General features: G+C 40.1%; 2 protein-coding genes across 6 annotated transcripts in view; one reads left to right on the top strand and one right to left on the bottom strand.

Moving 5' to 3' along the window:
• taok3a (TAO kinase 3a) overlaps positions 1 to 15,222 on the top strand; it is a 66,812-nt gene extending 51,590 nt beyond the window's left edge. For 4 of the 5 annotated variants that reach the window (XM_063489416.1, XM_063489417.1, XM_063489419.1 and 1 more), the window contains exons 14-21: positions 999 to 1,136; positions 6,090 to 6,326; positions 7,205 to 7,333; positions 8,194 to 8,397; positions 9,007 to 9,246; positions 9,656 to 9,868; positions 10,353 to 10,535; positions 13,883 to 15,222. In XM_063489416.1, the coding sequence (XP_063345486.1) occupies positions 999 to 1,136; positions 6,090 to 6,326; positions 7,205 to 7,333; positions 8,194 to 8,397; positions 9,007 to 9,246; positions 9,656 to 9,868; positions 10,353 to 10,535; positions 13,883 to 14,044 (1,506 nt within the window). In that variant the 3' untranslated portion in view covers positions 14,045 to 15,222. Of the gene's footprint in view, positions 1 to 998; positions 1,137 to 5,379; positions 5,556 to 6,089; positions 6,327 to 7,204; positions 7,334 to 8,193; positions 8,398 to 9,006; positions 9,247 to 9,655; positions 9,869 to 10,352; positions 10,536 to 13,882 lie in introns of those variants that run through there. The other variant, XM_063489420.1, reaches the window with a different exon arrangement.
• A 1,034-nt stretch (positions 15,223 to 16,256) lies between these two features.
• On the bottom strand, positions 16,257 to 18,160 carry pebp1 (phosphatidylethanolamine binding protein 1). The gene is made up of 4 exons (XM_063489777.1): positions 17,932 to 18,160; positions 17,524 to 17,633; positions 17,201 to 17,301; positions 16,257 to 16,628 (listed from the first exon to the last, which is right to left on the bottom strand). Exons 1-4 carry the CDS (start codon positions 18,064 to 18,066, stop codon positions 16,411 to 16,413), a joined length of 564 nt encoding a protein of 187 aa, XP_063345847.1. The 5' UTR covers positions 18,067 to 18,160; the 3' UTR covers positions 16,257 to 16,410.
• Positions 18,161 to 20,571: the final 2,411 nt, after the last annotated feature.

The raw sequence follows: 20,571 nt of genomic DNA, 5'->3' as shown, positions 1-20,571 counted from the left end.
GAAGAAGAAACAAAGACGGCAATCATAATCAACAAATGCCATGTTACTGGTTGACTCACTTCTTTTCTGGGTTGATAACTGTCTCACTTAACAAATGAAAAGGAAACATGGCTCTGTGCAAACATCCTTTGGTGTCTCGCACCGTTCAAGAGTATGCATAAACCCCTCCCCCCAAAACCATGGAAACCATTGACACAGTCCTCACTGTTTGCAGATTGCTTCAAGTTCATCACTGACACCGTTCACACTTTGAGAACAAAGGCTGTGTATACATGTCAACTAGCAGAACTAGCAGCAGCGCAAATTCCCCTTGCACGTGTGGCATCCTGTGCGCACACGCATACACACACACACACACAAACAGGTCAATACAGTGCTTTACATTCTCATTGGAAATCTCATTAGAGTTAAACTCTATGAAGAGAGGGCTGTCACTTCTGTCATTCTCTTTCTTCATTTGCTCTTTGTATTTTGACAGAGCTTGAATAAGGTTGTCACTTTATGAACAGACAACCAGTGTGCTGTTTCAAGTTCAGGGGCTGTGATGAGAACAATTAAAAATGACACACATTGTTTTCTGATGGCAGTGAATTTCCCTCCACGCATAAAAGCACTCGTTGGTCCCTGGGCCTCCCTGCATGTTTGTCAGTCAGATTTTATTGGGGGTGCTGGGTGTTTATGTTTCATCATGACATGCAAGCTTACAGTTGACACAGTTTTATCAAATGATGAAGAATCTTTGTGAAGTGTAGAAGTTGTATGGGTTAAATCAGTGGGGAGTATTTCTTTTGTAAGTCACAGAATTATGGTGACGAATTTCAATACTGGCACAGTTTTAATAAGTAAAAAAAATAAATAAATAAATAAAGTTGAGAGCCCTGCAGTGCAGCATAGTTTACACTATCATTTTTTTTTAACTTTGGTCACTTGGTTGTTATTTATTCTGTTTTCTTTTAGTATTTACCAGTCCTAAATTTCTCTCCTTTGTTTTCAAACAGGACCATCAATACAACTGGGACGACGGGATCCACAGGGACCATCGGCCAGAGCCGACGCCAGCTTCCTTTGATAAGAGCAGCCAGGCTCAAAACTACAAAAACCAGGGCCGCTTTGCCACAATAAAGTCTGCCTCACTGGTAAGAACCTGAAACTTTCTTCTTTCCTTTGGTGTTTTCTTTTCAAGGTCCTAAAGCATGTTTTCTGCATGCTGTAAATGTTTCAGTGTCATTAATTTGTTCTACTTATTCGACTTAAAAGTTGCGTTTGGAAGGCCAAACAAATTTTAAAAATTACTTCTTGAAGAAGCCCAAATCTCTCAGTTTCATGTTCACACCACAGCAGTATGAGGGCATTAAAGGGCATTTTTTTGTTTGTCTTTGTTAAAAAGCTTACTGTGAATGTGGTGCGTGAATGACCTCAGTCTCAGTGGGTGTAATGTTATTGTATGTCTCCATGTTTAGATGTTTTTGAAATATTTATTTCCCATCTTTTGGTCTTCACTTTGTTTGGATCGTTGTCTACTATATTATTTCTCTGCTGTTTTTTCCATTCATTCACCTCACTCCTTTTGTTTTCTCCTCTTGTACTACGCCTCGCATTACCACTCCCCTCCTCCCACCCTCTCCTTTATTTCTTCCTGGCCTCCATTTGATAATACATCATTCTCAGATCTGACTCAATATTCTGAGTTGAAGGGGGTGGAATACTCTCTCTCTCCATCTCTCTCTCTTTTTCTCTCTCTTGCGCTTTCTTTCTTTCTATGACTCGCTTTCTCTCTCCCTCCCTGTCTGTTGTCATGGAAACCGGCTCTAGTAACTAGAAAGTAGTTGTGGTGGTTTGTGTGTGTGTGTGTTTACCCAACCATGACCCACTGGTTTTAATTGTGAGTTCCCCTCTGCTGCCAGGTCTTAAACCAGAAATCTGTCACATACAAGAGAATGTAAGCAAAGAAGTGTGTGTGTTTGTGTTTGTGTGCACAAGCAACTGTGTGTCCTCATATTGTCCTTGAAGAGAGCATGAACCAGTGACCGTCCGATGCTGTGTGTGTTTTCTGTTGACCGCAACCGTAGTTCCACGGCACTGAAGGTTACATGATTTTTGTTTTTGATTTTTTTTTCTATGTCATATGTTTATGGGCTCTGTTGATTTGCAGATGATTAACAGATGATAATGATACATGGTATATGTAAGACTGCAGTTGGGAACTGTAGTTTGAAAACCCTCTCGCATAACTGTGAACTGATGTAGTCTTCCGACTGCTGCTGACCATGGATCGCAATATGTGGGTGACGTTTCAGCCTAGGAAAAATGCATCATCAAATGTTTAGCTCTGCTGTTTTTACCTTTTTTAAAACCAAAGAGAGTTGCTTGGAAAGACTTATTGTCATTTTCACAGCATTGGAAAGTAGTTTCTTGCAAAACCGTAGGTCAATCTATTCTTGTTGAGGTTTTTTGTTTTGTTTTTTTAGTACACACATTATGCAGAAAATTAGGAGCAAGTAATATTTTGATTTGTAACTAATGTGATTTCTGAATTTAGGAAACCCCTACAGTACTGCATTAGAAGGAAATATAACAATGTGATTTACAAACTGATCATGACTTACTTAATATCATTTAATCACATATAATTTAAAAAAAACAATAAAAAAAACAACACTTTTTTACAGTCCTCCCTTTATGGCGCTTAGGGAAAGAAGTTGATGAAGTTGATGTAAGCCTGCTGTTTTTTACCTCCTTACAAGATGGTGAGATGCCTTTTTCATCAGAAAACAGGGATTGTAGAGTTTATAGATATTTGTTCTTAGCCACAAAAGATGGAAAATTGTATCCTGGATCATTTTCTAACTTAAATTTACCATAAAAGTATTCCTTCCTCACCTTAACTCTTTGTTAATTGTTTTTCTCCCATTTATCCTTTAAAGAAACACTTCTAATCATACTTGAAAATACTTTTGATCCATTGCATATTGCAGTGGATTAAACTTTTAGATAATGGCAGCTGAGATTACACATTGTGTAACTGAAAAAAGGCAGCCTCTCTGTAGTGTAACAGTGCCGGTCCTGCCCACCGGCACTGGAAGAGATTACATCATCTTTTTCTTCCAAGTGCAGACATCCTCACATTGGCCTCGACTCACTGAGACTGGAAGCAGGTAGACAAAGAGGGAGAGGTAGGAAAGTATGGGGGGTCCAGATGGCGAGGGGTGATTGATAGCCAGAGAGGAAGATGGAGAGCAACACAAGTGAGAAAACATAAACAATTAAGAATGGTTTAAATAGGGGGGAATTATTAGCTAAAATGAAAATAATTATAAACTATTATTTCGAAAAGAAAAATCATGGTGATTTGAGGGAAAAGGCAAGAGATTAAAGATTTAGTGAACTGAAAGAGAAAGTAAAGGCATCTTAGAGGACACTGATGGCAGATATTGGGGAGATAAGAAGGGCAGAGAAAAGGATAGAAAAACAAAGGTGAGACTTAAGAGCAGTGCTGATTGAAATCTTAACTGAGAAAAAAAAACAAAGAACATCACATTTACTGGTGAAATGAAGTGTGGAGTCTGAACAAATGTAGCAGTCGGGAAACAAGAGAAGAAAGGGGTAAAACCGAAGACATGAGAGGTATTGTGGAAAAAGCATGAAAAGAAGGTGAAGGAGAGCAGGATGTGAAATTATCCAGGGACATGTGTGGAAAAGGAAAAATGATGAGGAGACAGGAAAACTGGAAAGACATGGATACAAAGTGAGAAGGTGAATGAATGTGAGACAGTGAGTGAGAGCGAGGGCAGGGGTTATTATAGGTTAGATGAAGCCACTGACTGAAGTGTAAGCTTGTGTGAGAGACAACATTGTTGTAAAATATTTCACTTCATCTATTCTTTAGCTGCTGGTTGCAGTTTGTAACCTGACAGCATAAACGCTGATGGGAAATTAAAGTGTAGTGTAAGGCATATCAAAATGTGCTCCTCCCCCATCAGTTTTCTTGCAGCGCTTAAACACGCAACTTGCAGAATTAAGGTTGTACTTGTTAACTTTCATGTTATGCAGTTATATATATTAAAATGTTTGTTCTTTACAGGTCAGTGTCAGAATTTAATAAGCTAGATAGACATCTTTTGCATTTGAGTCCTATTTTTGTGATCAGACATGAGAAGGGAGATCTCCTCACATTTGACAGGAAAAAGGCATGCTATACAAAGGTCTGAGGCCTTTTGCTTCCTCCTGTAAACCAGATGTCTTTGCTACATGCTACTATACATCTGCAGTAACATTCAAACTACAACCATGCTTTTTCTATGTGGTACCTACCAGGGTTGAAATGTGTTTTCCTTAATGTAATAAGGAAGCGATAAAGAAGAATCATGGAGGTTTGACAAGGGGATAGTCTTCTTCTGTTACCTACCAGGAGCATAAATATTTACTTGGATTTCGGCGTTTTGAGGCTCTTGATATCGATGCAGGTCTGGCTCTTGCCCTTGATGTTGTGTTATCATAAAGTCACAATTGTGATATTGCATATTCACTGACACTAAATGCCTTGCGAACACAGATCAAACTAAGTGGACTGTTGTAGTTAATTTATTGCAAACAAAAATGCATCAGTCACCACCAGCAATAATTCTATTTAAGTAGGCTTGCACGTTCACACAAGTTAAACTCTGTGAAGACGGATCATCTTGAACTGCAAAATAAGCAAAAGTTTGGGCGCTTAATTCCCACTCACTCGAACATTCACCTTTAGCCTGCATGCCTTCCCTCCCTCCTCTCCCTGAATATGATCTCCTTTCCAGTCCCAAAGCCTTGTGTGAAAGAAGCCGTCACATGACTTGACTTGGCCCTTTGTGGCTGTATGCATGGTGGCAGCGAAGCAAGTGACTAGGATTGGGAGGTTCTATTACAGTAGAGGTATTGATTCAGAGCAGATTAAGGAGAAGGGGAGCTCAGCCTCCACATATTTCCACCCCATTTCCCCCCACCCTGTTTTTTTTTTTTTTTCTCCATGTAGATGCTCTTATTTTACTGCTAATTATTTCTATTTTTCCTGTTTAACTCTCTCCCAGCCACTCTCCATCTGCTGTTTCTCCTTTGCAATCACCCTCCCTCCCCTCATCTCTCGGCCTGCTCCTCTCTAACACCCCCCTCCAACTTCTCTCAGTCTTTCTCAATGAGGTATTCATGTGACCCACCTGCTGTCTGCCGCTTAGCGTTAGCCTGACTAAAGAGCCGCTCTGTGCTCTTGTTGGCCCGCGGTGTCCAACTGCCTCATTCACAGTTCACACGTCTGCCTTGGCCGCTGCGTGCCCAGGGCGCGAACCAAGGAGAGGGAGGGGGCTCAACGTCCAGTAAAGTGTGTCGGGGGGGGGGGGGGATCTCAGGGTGGCATCGGAGCTCAGGCAGGGTTCTGTCGGGCATAGGATGCTGCACAAGGTTCCTGGATGCTGGTGCACTTGGCTAAAGTTGCCATCATGTTTGGCCTGAGGAGTTCAGGTGGAAGTTATGAGAAGATGCGGAGCGAGTACTACCTAGATGTGGAGAACCCTTTTTGTCCTCAGGTTGGTGGGTCAGGTCAAGGTTTGGGTTAAAAGCAAGAATAAGTGAAAGTGTTAAGAAATACCAGTAAGGTCATTGCCTCAGGTTAAATTTAGTCATACAGCAGATGTTTATTATTGTCTTTACAGCATTTTTGTTTTCTTTCCCACGCTCTGACTTAAATACATTTGAGGAACTTTGAAGTCGGCTATTCTGTGCAGTGTCTGCGAATCTGAGATTGTCAGATGAAAGAGCTTTTGTTCAGCTGAAGTGGTGGATTTCAAATTATTTGCTTCTTAATGTCATTATTTTCATATCACATGTTGAAGATTCTTTCTAGTACATGTAAAACTAGCAAGTAATGTAGTCTGATTACAACAGGTGAACTGTTTTGTTTTGTAACGTTTTTATTTGAGGTTCTTCTCGTAAATGAACCGAGATACTTTGATCATATCGAATTAATCAGTTAGGCATTACTGTTTGGGTTCACCCCATACATTTTTTTTTTTTTTGTGAAGTAATTTGATTTGCATCTTCTAACTTTTCTCTCACCACAGGTGACCAAACAGATTCATGAGCATGAGCAGGAAAGTGAGCTGCGAGAACAGATGTCCGGCTACAAGCGCATGCGGCGGCAGCACCAGAAGCAGCTGATCGCCCTGGAGAACAAGCTAAAGGCCGAGATGGACGAGCATCGGCTCAAGCTGCAGAAAGAGGTGGAGACGCAGGCCAACAACGCCTACATTGAACTGGAGAAGCTGGCAAAACGGCATGCTGTGCATTCTGAGAAAGAGGTGGGACTTTTGATGGGGTTACAGGACATTATGAATAAGTGCAGTAACTGTTAGGTTATTTCACAAATGATCACACTGACTTACATGTACGATGCAACAGTTGGCTGGTGGACCTGGTCAGCTTTGAAAAAATGGGAATAATATTGAAGCTGTGACGTTTCTAATGCTGCTGAAGAAAAACACGTCAAAAAGTTCTATTCTTTTCTGAAGTGTTGCTATTTTAAAGCTGTTCAGTGTTGCAATGAGTAATGAGGAAGTTTTTGTTAGAACTTAACCCACTGCTGCCACCCAATGATACATGTGATGAAACACAGGGGCAGAACTGGGTCACAGAGTGTCACGCTCTGAAAAACACGTTGTATATCTTTGTGATTAGCACGCAGCGTGCGTGCTGCAACAGTCAAGGAGATAGTTTATCTGTTTATGTAGACGAGTCTGTACATCTAAACAGTGTCATGAATAGGTGACATGTGGCTGTCACAAACCAACATGTTGCTAGATATTTACATAGAATTCTATAACTCAACTGCAATGTCTCTTTTCTTTTAAAAAAAAAAGAAGAAAAAAGGTTGTTTTATCATCTAGAAGAACAAATGTTATGGTAATTTTATCTGAAGTATAACATCTGATTTAGAATTGAAGTGCAGACTAGAATTTTTAACTGGTCATATTATAATTAAGCAGGACATTGTTTGTGTTAGAATTTTAATCAACCAACTTATTGTCTTCAAATATACTTTAGTTAATATATGTTAATATACTTTAATGTTCTTATATAGGTTTGTGCATGAATGTATTTGTCCACAGTTTGGTGGTGTGTTGTCTGTTGCTGGTCAGGGGCATCTAACCATGCTCTTGTCCCTGTCTATACTGTCCAGATGAAGACGGCGCTGGCAGACGAGAAGAAGTTCCAGCAGCAGATCGTGACCCAGCAGAAGAAGGAGCTAACCACGTTTCTGGATAATCAGAAAAAGCAGTACAAACTCTGCAAGGAGAAGATTAAGGAGGTATGCTGGGCTCGTTGGTTTCCTCTTTTCTTCTCAGGCGCGCTCCTTCGCACGCCTTCTCATGGGTGACACGTGACCTTCTGCGCTCTGTGCTGAAGAATCAGGCTCCCACACACAAACATACACTTCCACTTCAGCATGGTCTTTTGGAAGTTGTGTTGAGTCACTCAGCCTACTAACTGTGTACCTACACATGTATGTACACACAAACAGGAAAAGTCAGAAATCCATACGCTCACCGGAGCACTTGTGAACCACCACAACCTTGTAAAAGAATCCAGAGAATACTCTTGTGGGCTGGCAGTGTGATACACTTTGTTTTCAGTTACATGATAAGTGACCAAAATTAGGTCAGCACAGTTAGGAGAAAGCATCGCTGGCAGAGAGAGATATTTCCCACCAACTGAGGGCTATAACGGAATTAGACACCACAGAGAGCAGGGATCAGGCTCATGTGTTAAGTGCATTAGCGCGAGTTGTAGATTGCCCATGAAAGAGAAAGAAAATTCCTTTATTTAGAAGAAAAAGATTTTCTTTTCTTCCTTTGGCTTTAAAAGTAAGCTGTTGTTCAAAATAAAAGGTCACCTTGAGTTGACCAAATGGTCTTACTAAAAATATTTGATAAAGTTGATTTGAATAGAAGTTTTATTTTATTCCCCAGCAAAAAATGGCTTACAAATAGCTTGTTTAGGCAACATTTGTTTTTCACATATCCATTAACATCCCAAACTACACAGTTCACCACTGACTGCTTATAATGAAGGCTTTACTAGTAATACTTCTATCTTCTGTCTTGTGTATGTTAACACAATCTCCTTTCTCCATTCCCCCTTCTACTTGGAATTTCTACCTCTCATCAGGAGATGAACGAAGACCACAGCACACCCAAGAAGGAGAAACAGGAGCGTCTGTCCAAGCACAAGGAGAACATGCAACATTCCCAGGCCGAGGAGGAGGCCCATCTGCTCTCCCAGCAGAGGGTCTTTTACGACAGGAACTGCCGCGCCTTCAAGCGCAAAGTCATGATCAAGAGGCACGATTTGGAGCAAGAACAGATCAGAGAGGTGTGGAGGACATACAAGTTTCTAAAACTCGTGTGCAAGTTGTAAATCTATAAATGTTTTGCTTTTGGATCATTTTACTACTGTAAACTTCTGACTGAATTGATCAAACCATATATGCCCACATCATGAGTTTGAATCCTAAACCCTCGTTTAGTGTTTATGATCTTGGTGTACAAAAGTCCCACAAATGTTTTCACAGCAAACAGTAGTGTGTTATTTAGATCTGTCAGGTGTTTTATATTAACTGTAAGCAGGATTAATCCACAGCAAAACAAGCCAACAATGCCATAATCTGAAAAGCTGTTGTATAAATCTTGAGTGAGTTTAAGGAAATCCAAAAGCTTTCTGTGGGAAAATGTTCCAAAATCAATGTGATTAAACTAGAAGCAAGAGGGGGGGAAAGTAAATATGTGATGTTTATTGATTTTTTTCTTCCTTTTTCCTCTCAGCTGTTACTAGTTGCAATCAATGCTGTAAGCACAAAACAGTAAAATTGATTTCTGCAAGTGAATATGTTGATGTCAAATTGATGCTTATCAATAGTACTTGCTGAGATTCATCCTTCTATTCCCTTGCTGTAACCTCCATGTCTCCTCGTGGCCCGCCTAGGAGCTGAACAAGAAGAAGACCCAGAAAGAGATGGAGCATGCCATGCTGATCCGCCACGATGAGTCCACACAGGAACTGGAGCAGAGGCAGCTGAAGACCCTGCAGAAGCTGCGTATGGACCTCATCCGCCTGCAGCACCAGACGGAGCTGGAGAACCAGATTGAGTACAACAACAGACGTGAGCGTGAACTTCATCGCAAGCATGTGTTGGAGCTCCGGCAGCAACCCAAGAACCTCAAAGTGAGTCAGCGCAGAGACCAGTCGATCTAATATTTTAAATATTGTTTGATGGATTGATATATAAGTGCTTGAAATATTTCAAATCCCTTTTCCCATCATCCTTAAAAGGAAAAAAAATCCCTTGCCTTTGGGATCCACTTCTACGATGGCGCAAGTGATGAGCAACATCTAGTTTTTGATAAAACTGTGATGCAATATGAATGTAACAAATTAATTAATTTGGGAAAAATGGTGTAAGAATATCCAAAATATGTCACCTATGAATTTCATTTTAATTTGCCTTTAAGGTATCAAAGCCTCGAACTGTGCCTTTTGATTGGGACATTAGACCTCTAACCTTTCAAAAATGTGCTCTATTTAACTCTTGATTTCATTCTCACTGTCACCGTTTTTCTGGCCCATCCTTCAGGTTTTGGAGCTGCAGATCAAGAAGCAGTTTCAGGACACATGTAAGGTGCAGACCAAACAGTACAAGGCCCTACGCCACCACCAGATGGAAGTTACCCCTAAGGCCGAGCACAAGACTGTGCTCAAGGCCCTGAAGGATGAGCAGACACGCAAGCTGGCCATTCTGGCTGAGCAGTATGAGCAGAGCATCAACGAAATGATGGCTTCGCAGGCGGTGAGCAGAGAGAAGTTCATTTCATATTTCATCATATTTGCTAAACAAGAATTTCTCTTTACTAAAGTGCAGGCGGTCACGTTGAATGAATGAAGTATATGAAGCCTTTCTTTCCACCTGTTGCTTATGTTCTTGTATTTTTCTCCTGTTTGTTTGTCTCGTGTTTTGTCTTTCTCCGTCGTATCACACCCTTTTTTACTCCTTCACTATCTCCCTTCATGTCTTACTCCAACCTTCCCTCCTCCCGCCCCTTTCCACTGGCTTTCCTTGCCCTGTCTGTCCCCATTGCCCTTCTACTTTCTTCCATCCCTCCGTCACCGCCTCCCTGCCTTCATTTCATCTCCGTGTCTTCTTTCCCCTCTCTCTCTCTCTCCACTCTCTCCTTATGTGTTCCTTGTCCTTGTAACCCCCGCCCCCAACTTCTCTCTCTCTCTGTCTTTGTACCTCTCTCTCCCGTGTTGCCGCCCATGGTCGGCTGTGTCAGCTGCGTCTGGATGAGGCCCAGGAAGCGGAGTGCCAGGCCCTGAGGCAGCAGCTGCAGCAGGAGATGGAGCTGCTCAATGCCTACCAGAGCAAGATCAAGATGCAGACCGAGGCACAGCATGAGCGTGAGCAGCAGAAGCTGGAGCAGAAGGTGTCGCTGCGCCGAGCACACCTGGAACAAAAGGTGTTGTGAAATAAACACTTTATTTTAAATGAGAGCTATACATTTGGGGTTTTTCAAGCCTTTATAGAGCATGCTTTTTAATCCTGCTCATTCATAATTGGTCAGTTTAGTTACCATAAATGAAACGCACAAGGAGAACATCTTTTTTACTGTCTTTAAAACAGAGAATGAATTCTTCAAACACTTCAAGACAAACTCTAATAAATAAAACACCATTACTGACATGGCAATAGGGATGTGCTATTTCCCCTCACATTTAGAACAAATTATCTTTTGGCCTCAGTCTATTGATCAACTTAAAGTATCCCCACTGATTTAACAAATAGAGAATATTTGCATCAATTTAATTAAATCTGTGACTTTCATCATCAAAGAAAATACAGCTTACCTAATGTGCTTTTTCAGTACAGAGCTGGAACATAAGCAAGAATAGAACAAAAGAAAAGTTGTATTACTGTGACAGCCTGTAAGACAACAACTGCTCCAGAGCAACATAAGGCTTCAGAACAAAAGAATTAAAAATACAGTTGGGTTAAGGCAGAATAAAAGTATGATGTTGCAAGTTAGTTGGAGCCCGCCATAGTTCAAATGTTTTGCACTGTATTAAGTGCCTTTTGAGTTGAAAAAAAAAAAAGTTTTTGCTCTTATCGCTATTTCTCCTGTAAGATCTTTTAAAGACCTAAATAGTGATGATTGTCCAGACATCATCTAACTTTTCCCTAGACATTATATAAAAGATTCCAGGTCTGAAAATTGAAGCCGGTGCAGAATCGCTTTAAATCGTTATTCTTTCTCATTGCCAATAGGGGGCAACTACTCATACTGGCAAAAATCAGTTTGATGCTATAGAAGTCTGAAAAAATGACACTAGCTCTAACTTGATCTGTGACTTCACTAAACCATTTCCTGGTGGGCGTAGTATCTCAATCAGTAGTTTTAAATGTTGTTTAATAAAATATAAGGTTCATTTTTCTAATTATGATCCAAGTTGGTATTAGCAGTTTTTCTAATGCATCACACCTAGTTTCAAACATGAGAAAACAACAAAAAATCTCAGCTTCAGACTTCAAAGACCTGACTTTGCAAATCAAGAAACTCTGTGTCCATTTTTTATATACAGCCTAACCTGATATGCAGCGTAGCATGCCTTCTTTTACTAGAAGGAACAAAACATGAAAAAATAAAATAGAAAGCAAACAGAAGTCCATTCCTTTAACTGATACTGCATTGCTTTTCAGTTTTAAATACATTTTTTCTGCATCCTTCTTTGACGTCACTCCAATTAATCCATGAAGGAAGGAGACTTTTTAAAGCTTCGTCTAGAGGCGATAATCTGCTGAAAAGCAACTGGTTCACCTGAAGCTTAAGCAAACAGATCGGGGTATTCATTTGCATCCACATCAGCAAGCAGCGTGGGCATTAAAGGTGACCCCGACAGACATACACAAGTTCACACAGACATACAGATTTCCCTCACCATAGGTGGTGATGACAGTGGCATGGCTTCCTGCGGGGCGCAGACAACCATTTCTTTCCCACACACTCGTAATGATGGTGAAATCTCTAGACAACAGTATTGAGCCCTTATTACAGCATCATCCTCTATTTTTAACAGCTAACAGTTTATGTGGTGTAGCTTATTATTAAGCTTGTTCATAATAGGTTGCTGTATACGTTCAGTCTAAAGTGCCTAAAACGTGTGCAACCTGCTCTCAGCTGTGATATCAGCAGCTGTCGTGGGGCTTTATCACCTTTGTTATAATTTTCCAAACATTTGATAGTTTTATCAGTCTTTGTCCCGTAATGTGATGCAAGACACTCCTGATAGACATCTGCTGTCTTTAACGTGAGTCTTTATACAACCTGTATGGTATAGCAATGACATGTAATAAGATGAGAGTATGCCTCCTTCGAAAGTGGCCTACGTCATCGATACAGTCTAGTAGACAGCACTCCGACAACAAAGGAAGGGACCTTCTAAATGCCGCCTGCCGTCCAGTGTAGCCGGTGCAGGCTGTGGTGGTCTGTTGCCATCTCCTGGCAGCATCCAGATCTGCACACCGAGACGGATGATGTCATGGTTTTAGAAGCACTATTGTCCTCCGGTTCGGCTCATGGTCAGAGTCTGGAGTTTTCTGTGCATGCTCAGTAGTTGGCAAGATTGCCGTATTGCGCCACACACTGCTTTGTCCTCACCTGTGGACGTGTGTGCTGAGTTGTGTTTGTGGTGAATACAACTTGACAGACTTGCACCTTTGAGGTAACAAAAGCAGTTCATGAAGTGTGCCTGCAGTTAAACTCATCGTAATGTTGTGAGGATATTTTTAAAAAATGCCCAGCATGAACAGCTCTGCAGTTGTCATTCTCACTTAAGACACATTTGATCAAGGAAGCAAAGTACCTCATGCTCACTGTCTAGACTTAAAAAAAAGAATCTTGGGTATGCATATTAAAAATATCAACTGAAAACAAAAAAGTCTGTCCCAGTGACCGAGTAGTGAACAATCTAACAATAAAAAATAATAATGTTGAAAAATATTGTTGCAAATCTCTGCTATTCTTGCATAAATTAACTGGTTTCACCAGTCCTGCATTACATCACCAGAAAACTATTCTCAGCTCTACGAACAGGCATTATTGATGTCATTAATGCTTCCATGCCATTTCTGCTTTTACAAGTCGAGCTATGACAAAACTCAAATACACTATGCTTAAAGAAAAATGTATTTTTTAATGAATAACTAAGGTGCATAGGTCACGTTTTAGAGCGTCACCCAGTTTAGGTTTTTCCTTGCCTGAAAATAATCACTGGAGTATGTTTATTATATTTATATTTTAATTGTATATGTTGGTAAATTAAGCACTCAAAGAGATTTTTACTACAAGCATTACCCCCTCAGTCACACACATCCATGCAATGTGTCATATATCGCTTCAACTCTCACACTGATGGATGCATCGGGCGCCTGATACGCCGTTTGGAGTATCAGTCGAGCATTTTGCCCAAGGACACTTGCTGATATGTGGGTTGGATTGAACCCATCACCCTTCTGATTAGTAGTTGACCCCATCTACCTCCTCACCCATGGCCATCCCACATTGCCCTCTATTATTATTTTCTAAAGCACTGAACATTCAAAATTGTATTTGTTTTTGTTTTTTGTTGTTTTTTTTAAAGTGCAGTGTTGAAGATGCTTTATATCTGTTTCAGGCTTACAAAAAGTTTTTAATATTTAAACTGGAGGGAAAATCAAAACCTAATGATCATCAAAAACAGACAAATGTATCTTAGAAATGAGTAAACTACATTTAACTTTGAGTACTTCTTGTTCCCATGTCACCTGCAGATTGAAGAGGAGCTGGTTTCCCTTCAGAAGGAGCGAACCGACCGCATCAAACACCTGCTGGAACGCCAGGAGCGGGAGATCGACACTTTTGACATGGAAAGCATGCGTCTGGGCTTCAACAACCTGGGCACCTTGGACTTTCCCAAGGACGACTACAGATGAGGGGCCGTTGTTTCTGCCGCCGCCATCTTCATGTAGTCCCCCTGGGGCAACTGTCTGCCTCAGAACACCCCACCTCTCCTTTGACCTGACCTGACAGTGCAGGTGTTCACAGCTGCTGATGCCCTCCCTCAAACACACTTTAAAAAATGAAAAGAGAAAAAAAAAGAGAAAGAAACGGCTTCGGGATCAGCTCTGGTGTGTTTTCTGGGCCGGTCAGTCAGGGTCGATGGCAGGTTTGTGTCCCCCACCCCTCCCTGACAAACCAACCTATACTTCCTCCCCCTCCTTGCCTCTGTGGTGTCACAAGATGACAAAAAAATATGCTGGATAACTTCCTGTGGTTGTCATGTTTTTGTAAGAATAACATAGTCACAGTGTTTCTTGTTTCTTGTGCAATGATGACACTTTTGGTGTGACTAAAAGTGGAAATTGAGAAAAAGGAGGGAGACAAAATTGAAGGTCATAGGATGAGCAAAAATCGCTTCAAAACCATGCTTTTTCAGAGGCGATAAGTATATTTGTTACTTTGTTTTTTGGTCTCGATCAGCGCAAAAAATAATCTCTCAAAGCGAAAAATCAAACAGATCCTTCCGCAGCTGTTCGTCTGGGCTGCTTCTTTGGTATTTATTCACGCAGACATTTTTAGGACCAATTTAAATAATTTGATACTTTGACAGAAAACTCACAATGTACATACAGGTACACTTATAGTATATGTGATTCCTTCATGTGATTACTGCAGGGTGGGTGAATCATGGTACTCAACATGTGTATTGTACTGATTTCTCTGCACTGGCAGCCAATGTGAAATATAATACACGTGAGATGTGAACTCCCAGCTAGCACAAAGGGCTTCATGGGGAGGGCAGGGGGACTTGTACTTTGTGTATAGAAGGATTTATGGAGAGCTTTTACTTATTTTCGTATTGTATTTTAACTGTCACTTAAATCAGAAAAAGAATTTTTAAAAGCGCTTTTTCCCCCTCCCCCTCTCTTCAGATAGTATTCCAAATCCAGTCATCTATCAATGGATTTTTCAGTTCATTTTTTCCCCCACTTCTTGCTTTACACAACTCTAGAGCTGTGTAGTTTCTTATAAACCAGACCAGTATGATGCTTTATTATTGCATGCACTTTAATTTTTTTTTCCAGGTTAAAATAAAGGCATGAATCTGTCAGAGCTTTTAATTATATTTGTAAATAAAGTGCTCATCACACAAACTGAAAAGGTGTTTTACATGTCTAAAAGTCTGTAAAAAAAAAAAGTCGGTAAAGTCTGGGTATTTACTGTGGAAAAACGATTAGATGAGGAAAAAAACTCAGTTTAATCATATTGTTTAATTTTGCAACCATCTGGACGTTTGGCGTTTTACCTGAGAAGTGCACTGAAGATTTGAACTCAAATCTCAGGCCTTAAAAAACCAAGTTGGGCTGAATTAAACCAACCATGCCTACAACTCTAATATTCTACCTTAAGCTTCATCTGCATGGTCCAGTGGGAACTACTACTGTAGTTGTTTACATGGACAAAGGTCACTAAAAGCCCGGTGATCTTTTTTGTTTTTTCAAAGTTCATGGTAATCACTTTCTCCTTGCTGTAAATAAATTACTAAATACAGCTTACCTCCCAAAATTAAACTTTTATAGAACACTTTAGGTCTCAAAGGACAAATTCCTAAAATGATTTATTACATTTTAAAAAATGTTTGAACAGAAATGCATCCTTTACCTAAGCCTTACATTCCTGGCACAACCCAGAATTGCACCAAAGACGCCCTATGTACTCTGTTTCTGGACTTCCTGTGTCATATATATATCCTTTTTCTTTTTTTAGTAATGGGTGGCATCAGAGGAGGATGTCCTTTTTGTAAATCCTTAACTGACCAATCAGAACTTATTAGTAGAGGCATTTTGTGGGCATGGTCAAAATATTTTATTTCAGCTTAGAAATATCAATATTGTATTTTCAAAATCTAAAGAGGTCTTTTTTTGTTTTTGTTTAGAAGCAGGAATGAATTTATCAATTCATTCCTTTTCTTGGTGGCGCCCTCTGCTGCCCCTTCAGCTAAAAAATGGCTCCCTTAAATCAGCTGTAAAGATTTGAGAGCTTCCTCTGAAATTTGTCCTGGTAGTTTTGGCATAATCTTGCTGACTGACAGACAGCAAGGTGTTCTAGATCTCACAGGAAACATTTCTCCAAGGAACACAACCATTTTATTGTCCATCAGATTTATTGCAGCTGAGTACAGGTCAGGTTTATGCCAAAGAGTTGTTTATTTTTGTCACAGCATGAGTAGGCAACAGTGGGAAAATAATAGTTTTTATTAATGCTGCTGGGGTGATTCTGTTGAGTCCTTTTTGTTTTTTTATTTTCCAGACAGCTGCTCGTACAGTTTAGGGACATAGTCATCCCACTCAGCCTGGTAGCAAGTTCCCGCCACTGGTGCTCCCAGGCTGTATTTCTCCCTGAAGCTCTGGATCTTGAATTTGCCGCGGTTGTCTCCGCAGCGGTTGGTGAGGTCAGGCTCGCTGCAGGACAGGGTGCCTGACTGCTCATACACCAGCCACACATACCTGTGGAGACCTGAGTCGGACAAGCACACAGGATTTTAAACGTTGAATTACACACTAAGAAAGAAAAAATATTAGAGTTTATTTTAAACTCCAAAGAGCATGAACAGCAGATGCCATGAAAAGAAAATTGCATATTTAAACCTTTTCCCCACATTTCACACTAGAGAACATTAACTTTGTATTGTGTGCCCCCCTCTAAGCCCTCTCCTGTCTGGCAGCTTTTACCAGTAAGAATTGTGATCTGAATGCAAAATTGTGCCAAACACGTTTTACTTATACAAGACGAGCTCTACAAATTACCGATAGACTCAACTTGTTCGTGTGTTACATTTACTTATTTATTAATTTCCATTTGTGTCATTTCTGTTATCACAGTGCATGTGCATCAGGGCATCATTGGTGTTTTGAAATCTAATTTCACACATGCACCACAGCCATGAGCCTTCAGCTAAAATTTAAGAGCGACTCAGATTGAATAATAATGGACGTTTTTGTGGCAGTTGCCACCTGGGAAACTTGGATTCTCCCAGCACTGTCCAAAGGTTTATTTTGGTAAAGCTTCATTCATTCATTCATTCTTACCTGTGCCATTAGGAGGACCAGAGCCCACATAGTCAGACTTGACGCAGCCAGAGGACACATCGTTTCCTTTCATGTTGACTACCAGAAAGTGGTGCCACTCCCTTTAGTTAAAGAAAAGATAATCAGTTTGATATTGAAAATCTGAACTGTACAGAAACTGTTCGAGCTGTCATTGCCCTCGTGCAAAAAATTTTTTAGCTATGAAACTGTGTTTTTGAACATGATCAAGAGTCAAATATAAGCGGCACAAGTGAAAAGCCTAGGCCCACTGCAGTCACCTCCCAGTACGTCCTGTCTGTGCTCCATTAACATGCTCCTCTCACCTGAATTTGGGGTTCTTCCTGCTGGGAGCGTCAGGGTCGGTCAAGGCCAAAGTGTACAGTTTACTGGAGTCACATCCTTCCCATTCAATGCAGGTGGGTCGATTCTGCACCTGCAGCAACACGCGGACAAAAGTGCGTCAACTTTCACTTTTACGCCGGACTTTGAGGCCGTTTGGGGGCGCTAAATGCCATCGACTAAACTACCAGGGAGCATTATGTAACCCAATTCATTTGTGGTAGACGGTTACAATACTTACTAATCTTACCAATCCCACATAATCATTTATAATGCAGTTTTAGTTTAGAGATATGCGTGTTAACACAGTACTTTAAACAGCATTTAAACGCAACACCAAGAAGCGACGCTAGTAGCTACACTTGCTAACAGACAGTGGTTAGCGGACAAACCTGTGTTGGAGTAAGCACTTTTCCCAGCTCATCTATTTCCACAGATCCGTATTTTACAGTCAGGGGCTTTGCAGGCTTTTCCTCAACCTCCTGTAGGGCAAGAGACCCGGTCCACTGGCTCAAATCTACAGGCATTTTGAGGCGTTTGCTTTGCAGACGATTCAAACTGAAACGCTACTTGCAGATGTACGAGAACTGCCAACGGTGCTGCATTCAAGGACCAGCAGAAGATGTGCGACATGGAATGACTCCGCGTGTTTAAGAGTTAGAAAAAAAACACTTAAACACTTTAAAAACGGAATATTTTTCTTTTTGAAATTTTGAAATGACCCTTAACAAACAAAATTTTCAAAAACTATAATCACTGTACTCTTTTGTCAATCATCCTTTTCTATTAGCTCCTGGCATTGCTACTTTAATATTATGAAAAATGTTGCCCATTTGCACATACTATTGATAAATACATGGTGCTCAATGCCGGCATTTCTCCAGCATATGGCCTTAATTTGAGGCGTGAATTAACATATTATTATTATTTTCCATATTTGGCTCTTCATGGTGAATCATGGTTTTCCCAGTAATCTGATTCCAATTTGAAGGGCACAAACAAAAACCTACAGGAAACGCCGCCAGAGGGCGCAGTCCCCGTTACTCTTTTGTGATTTGCTAAAGTTTCCGTCAATCACATCACCCGTCCTGAGCTCCTCCCTTCTCCACCTTACATGCTCCATTAACAAACTTAATGTTTCCAGACTTTTCCATCTTTAAAACGTTAACATTATACACTGTTTTAAGCAATGGGCGATAACGTTTTCTCAAGACACTTGAGCAATTGAGCAAAAGGAATAAATGATTATTATTATTAAAGTTATGGGTAGTGGGGTATGTTTTGTTTTTGGTTTTTTGTTGTTTTTGTTTTTGTTTTTTGTTTTTTTGTTTTTTGTCTTTTCAGGAATAAGCACATCCTACAGTCAGCCCTCCTTAAAGTTTTAGCAGCCTGCAGAAAATGACAAAAAACAGGGCATGTTTTGACTTTAACCACAGTCTGGCAGTCCAGTATAGTATTTGTAAAAGGTAGGAAAGTGCATTTCAGATTAAATGAGTTTAATAAATGAAAAGAAAAAAAAATGAAAATTAAACACACTGAAACAATGAGTAAGCATATGTTAAATGCTTAGCCTTCTGACTCCAGACAATTTTAAATTAGGTTAGAGTATGGTTGTAGCTTAGGCTGTGTTGATTTGTGATGTGTAAGACTCCCGTGAAAGCTCTCTCTCCCTTTCTTCACAGGCAATACTCCTATTCCTACAGGCCATACTTTTTTTAGTATCCTTATGCAAGCTCATGATTGTAATTAGGTTGTTATTTTAGTCTGTGTGACATTACAGCTGCACCAGATAGTAGTCCTACTGAGAACCACAATCTGCCTAGAATAAAAAATCTGGGACTGTAATCACATAAAGTAGTTACAGTGAGCCCAGGACTGAGAATTGCAACCATACTGTAACATCTGATGTTAGCTAAAGGTACTTTTTAAGATCGATAAATAAATAAAACCTTCTAAATTTATCAAAAGTAAATGAAGGGGAGGGGGGGGGGGGGGGGGGGGCTCCTTTTGCCTTGTGTCCAAACATCTGTGTATTGTACTGAAGAGATATCAACTGAAATCCAACTATGGCTGTACTTTCAAATAATAGCCACTGTGAACCACAAGCTGGAGCAGTCTGTCAAGATAATATAAAGGCAAGAGCAAAACTAAAAAGAAATAATGAAAGTTACTTCCTCTTGGTGGATTGAACAAAGGAACATTTTGCAGAGATTTATTCAAAATACACTTTCATTAAAGTTTGCTTGTTTTAATACAGATGTGCTTTTATTTAGAAAAATTTGCCTTTGACCACTAAGAAGATCTCGACCGTAAACCAATATTTAAGGCTGTGTAGTGTTTTCACGAATCCAACAAATTTTGCTTATCCATAAAGTCATTAGGAGAATGAACTCTGCCCCATATTATTAATATTATTAATATTGGAAAAAGGCACAACATGGGCAGGTCACCCCCTTCAGATGATTCATGCAGAGAGAAGCATACTTTGTTGTGTATTTGTGGAGTTTGAGGCATCAGTTTGGTTGCTCGTGGAGTTACTCGGGGAATTGAATGAAAATAAAATCAAAGGCCATCATAAATGCAAAGGCTTGGCTTATGAAAAACATTTCATGAAAACAGATGTATTTTTAAAATAGTAATTACCTAATAAGATTATAAAAACAACTGAAAACTGAATTTTTAAGAGAAAGAAGTAGAAATAGATACATTGTTGTTTCCTAAAAATACAGAATTTTAACCAAATAAACGGTTGACAACTGATATCTATGATATCTATCAGTGATATCTATGTTTTTAGTATTATCTTAGCCCTATTTAAAATGTCAGTTTGTTACAACAACAGCCTGACATCCATCTTTTCTGACTACAATCTCTTTTACTACCTTTAAAAAGGTAAGAAAAGGAGCTAATTTATTACCTGTGATAAGAAAAAAGAAAAGTAAAACAAATGGCTGTGGTGTTACTGCACCTTTAAGAAGGTGAGCTCAGGGTGTGGTTTCTGTCCTGGCAAAGTTTCCGGCTTGGCATGCTCA

This window comes from Pelmatolapia mariae, linkage group LG12, assembly GCF_036321145.2.
Source record: "Pelmatolapia mariae isolate MD_Pm_ZW linkage group LG12, Pm_UMD_F_2, whole genome shotgun sequence".
NCBI classification, from domain to species: Eukaryota; Metazoa; Chordata; class Actinopteri; order Cichliformes; family Cichlidae; genus Pelmatolapia; species Pelmatolapia mariae.
This window is presented reverse-complemented; position numbering and strand designations above follow the sequence as displayed.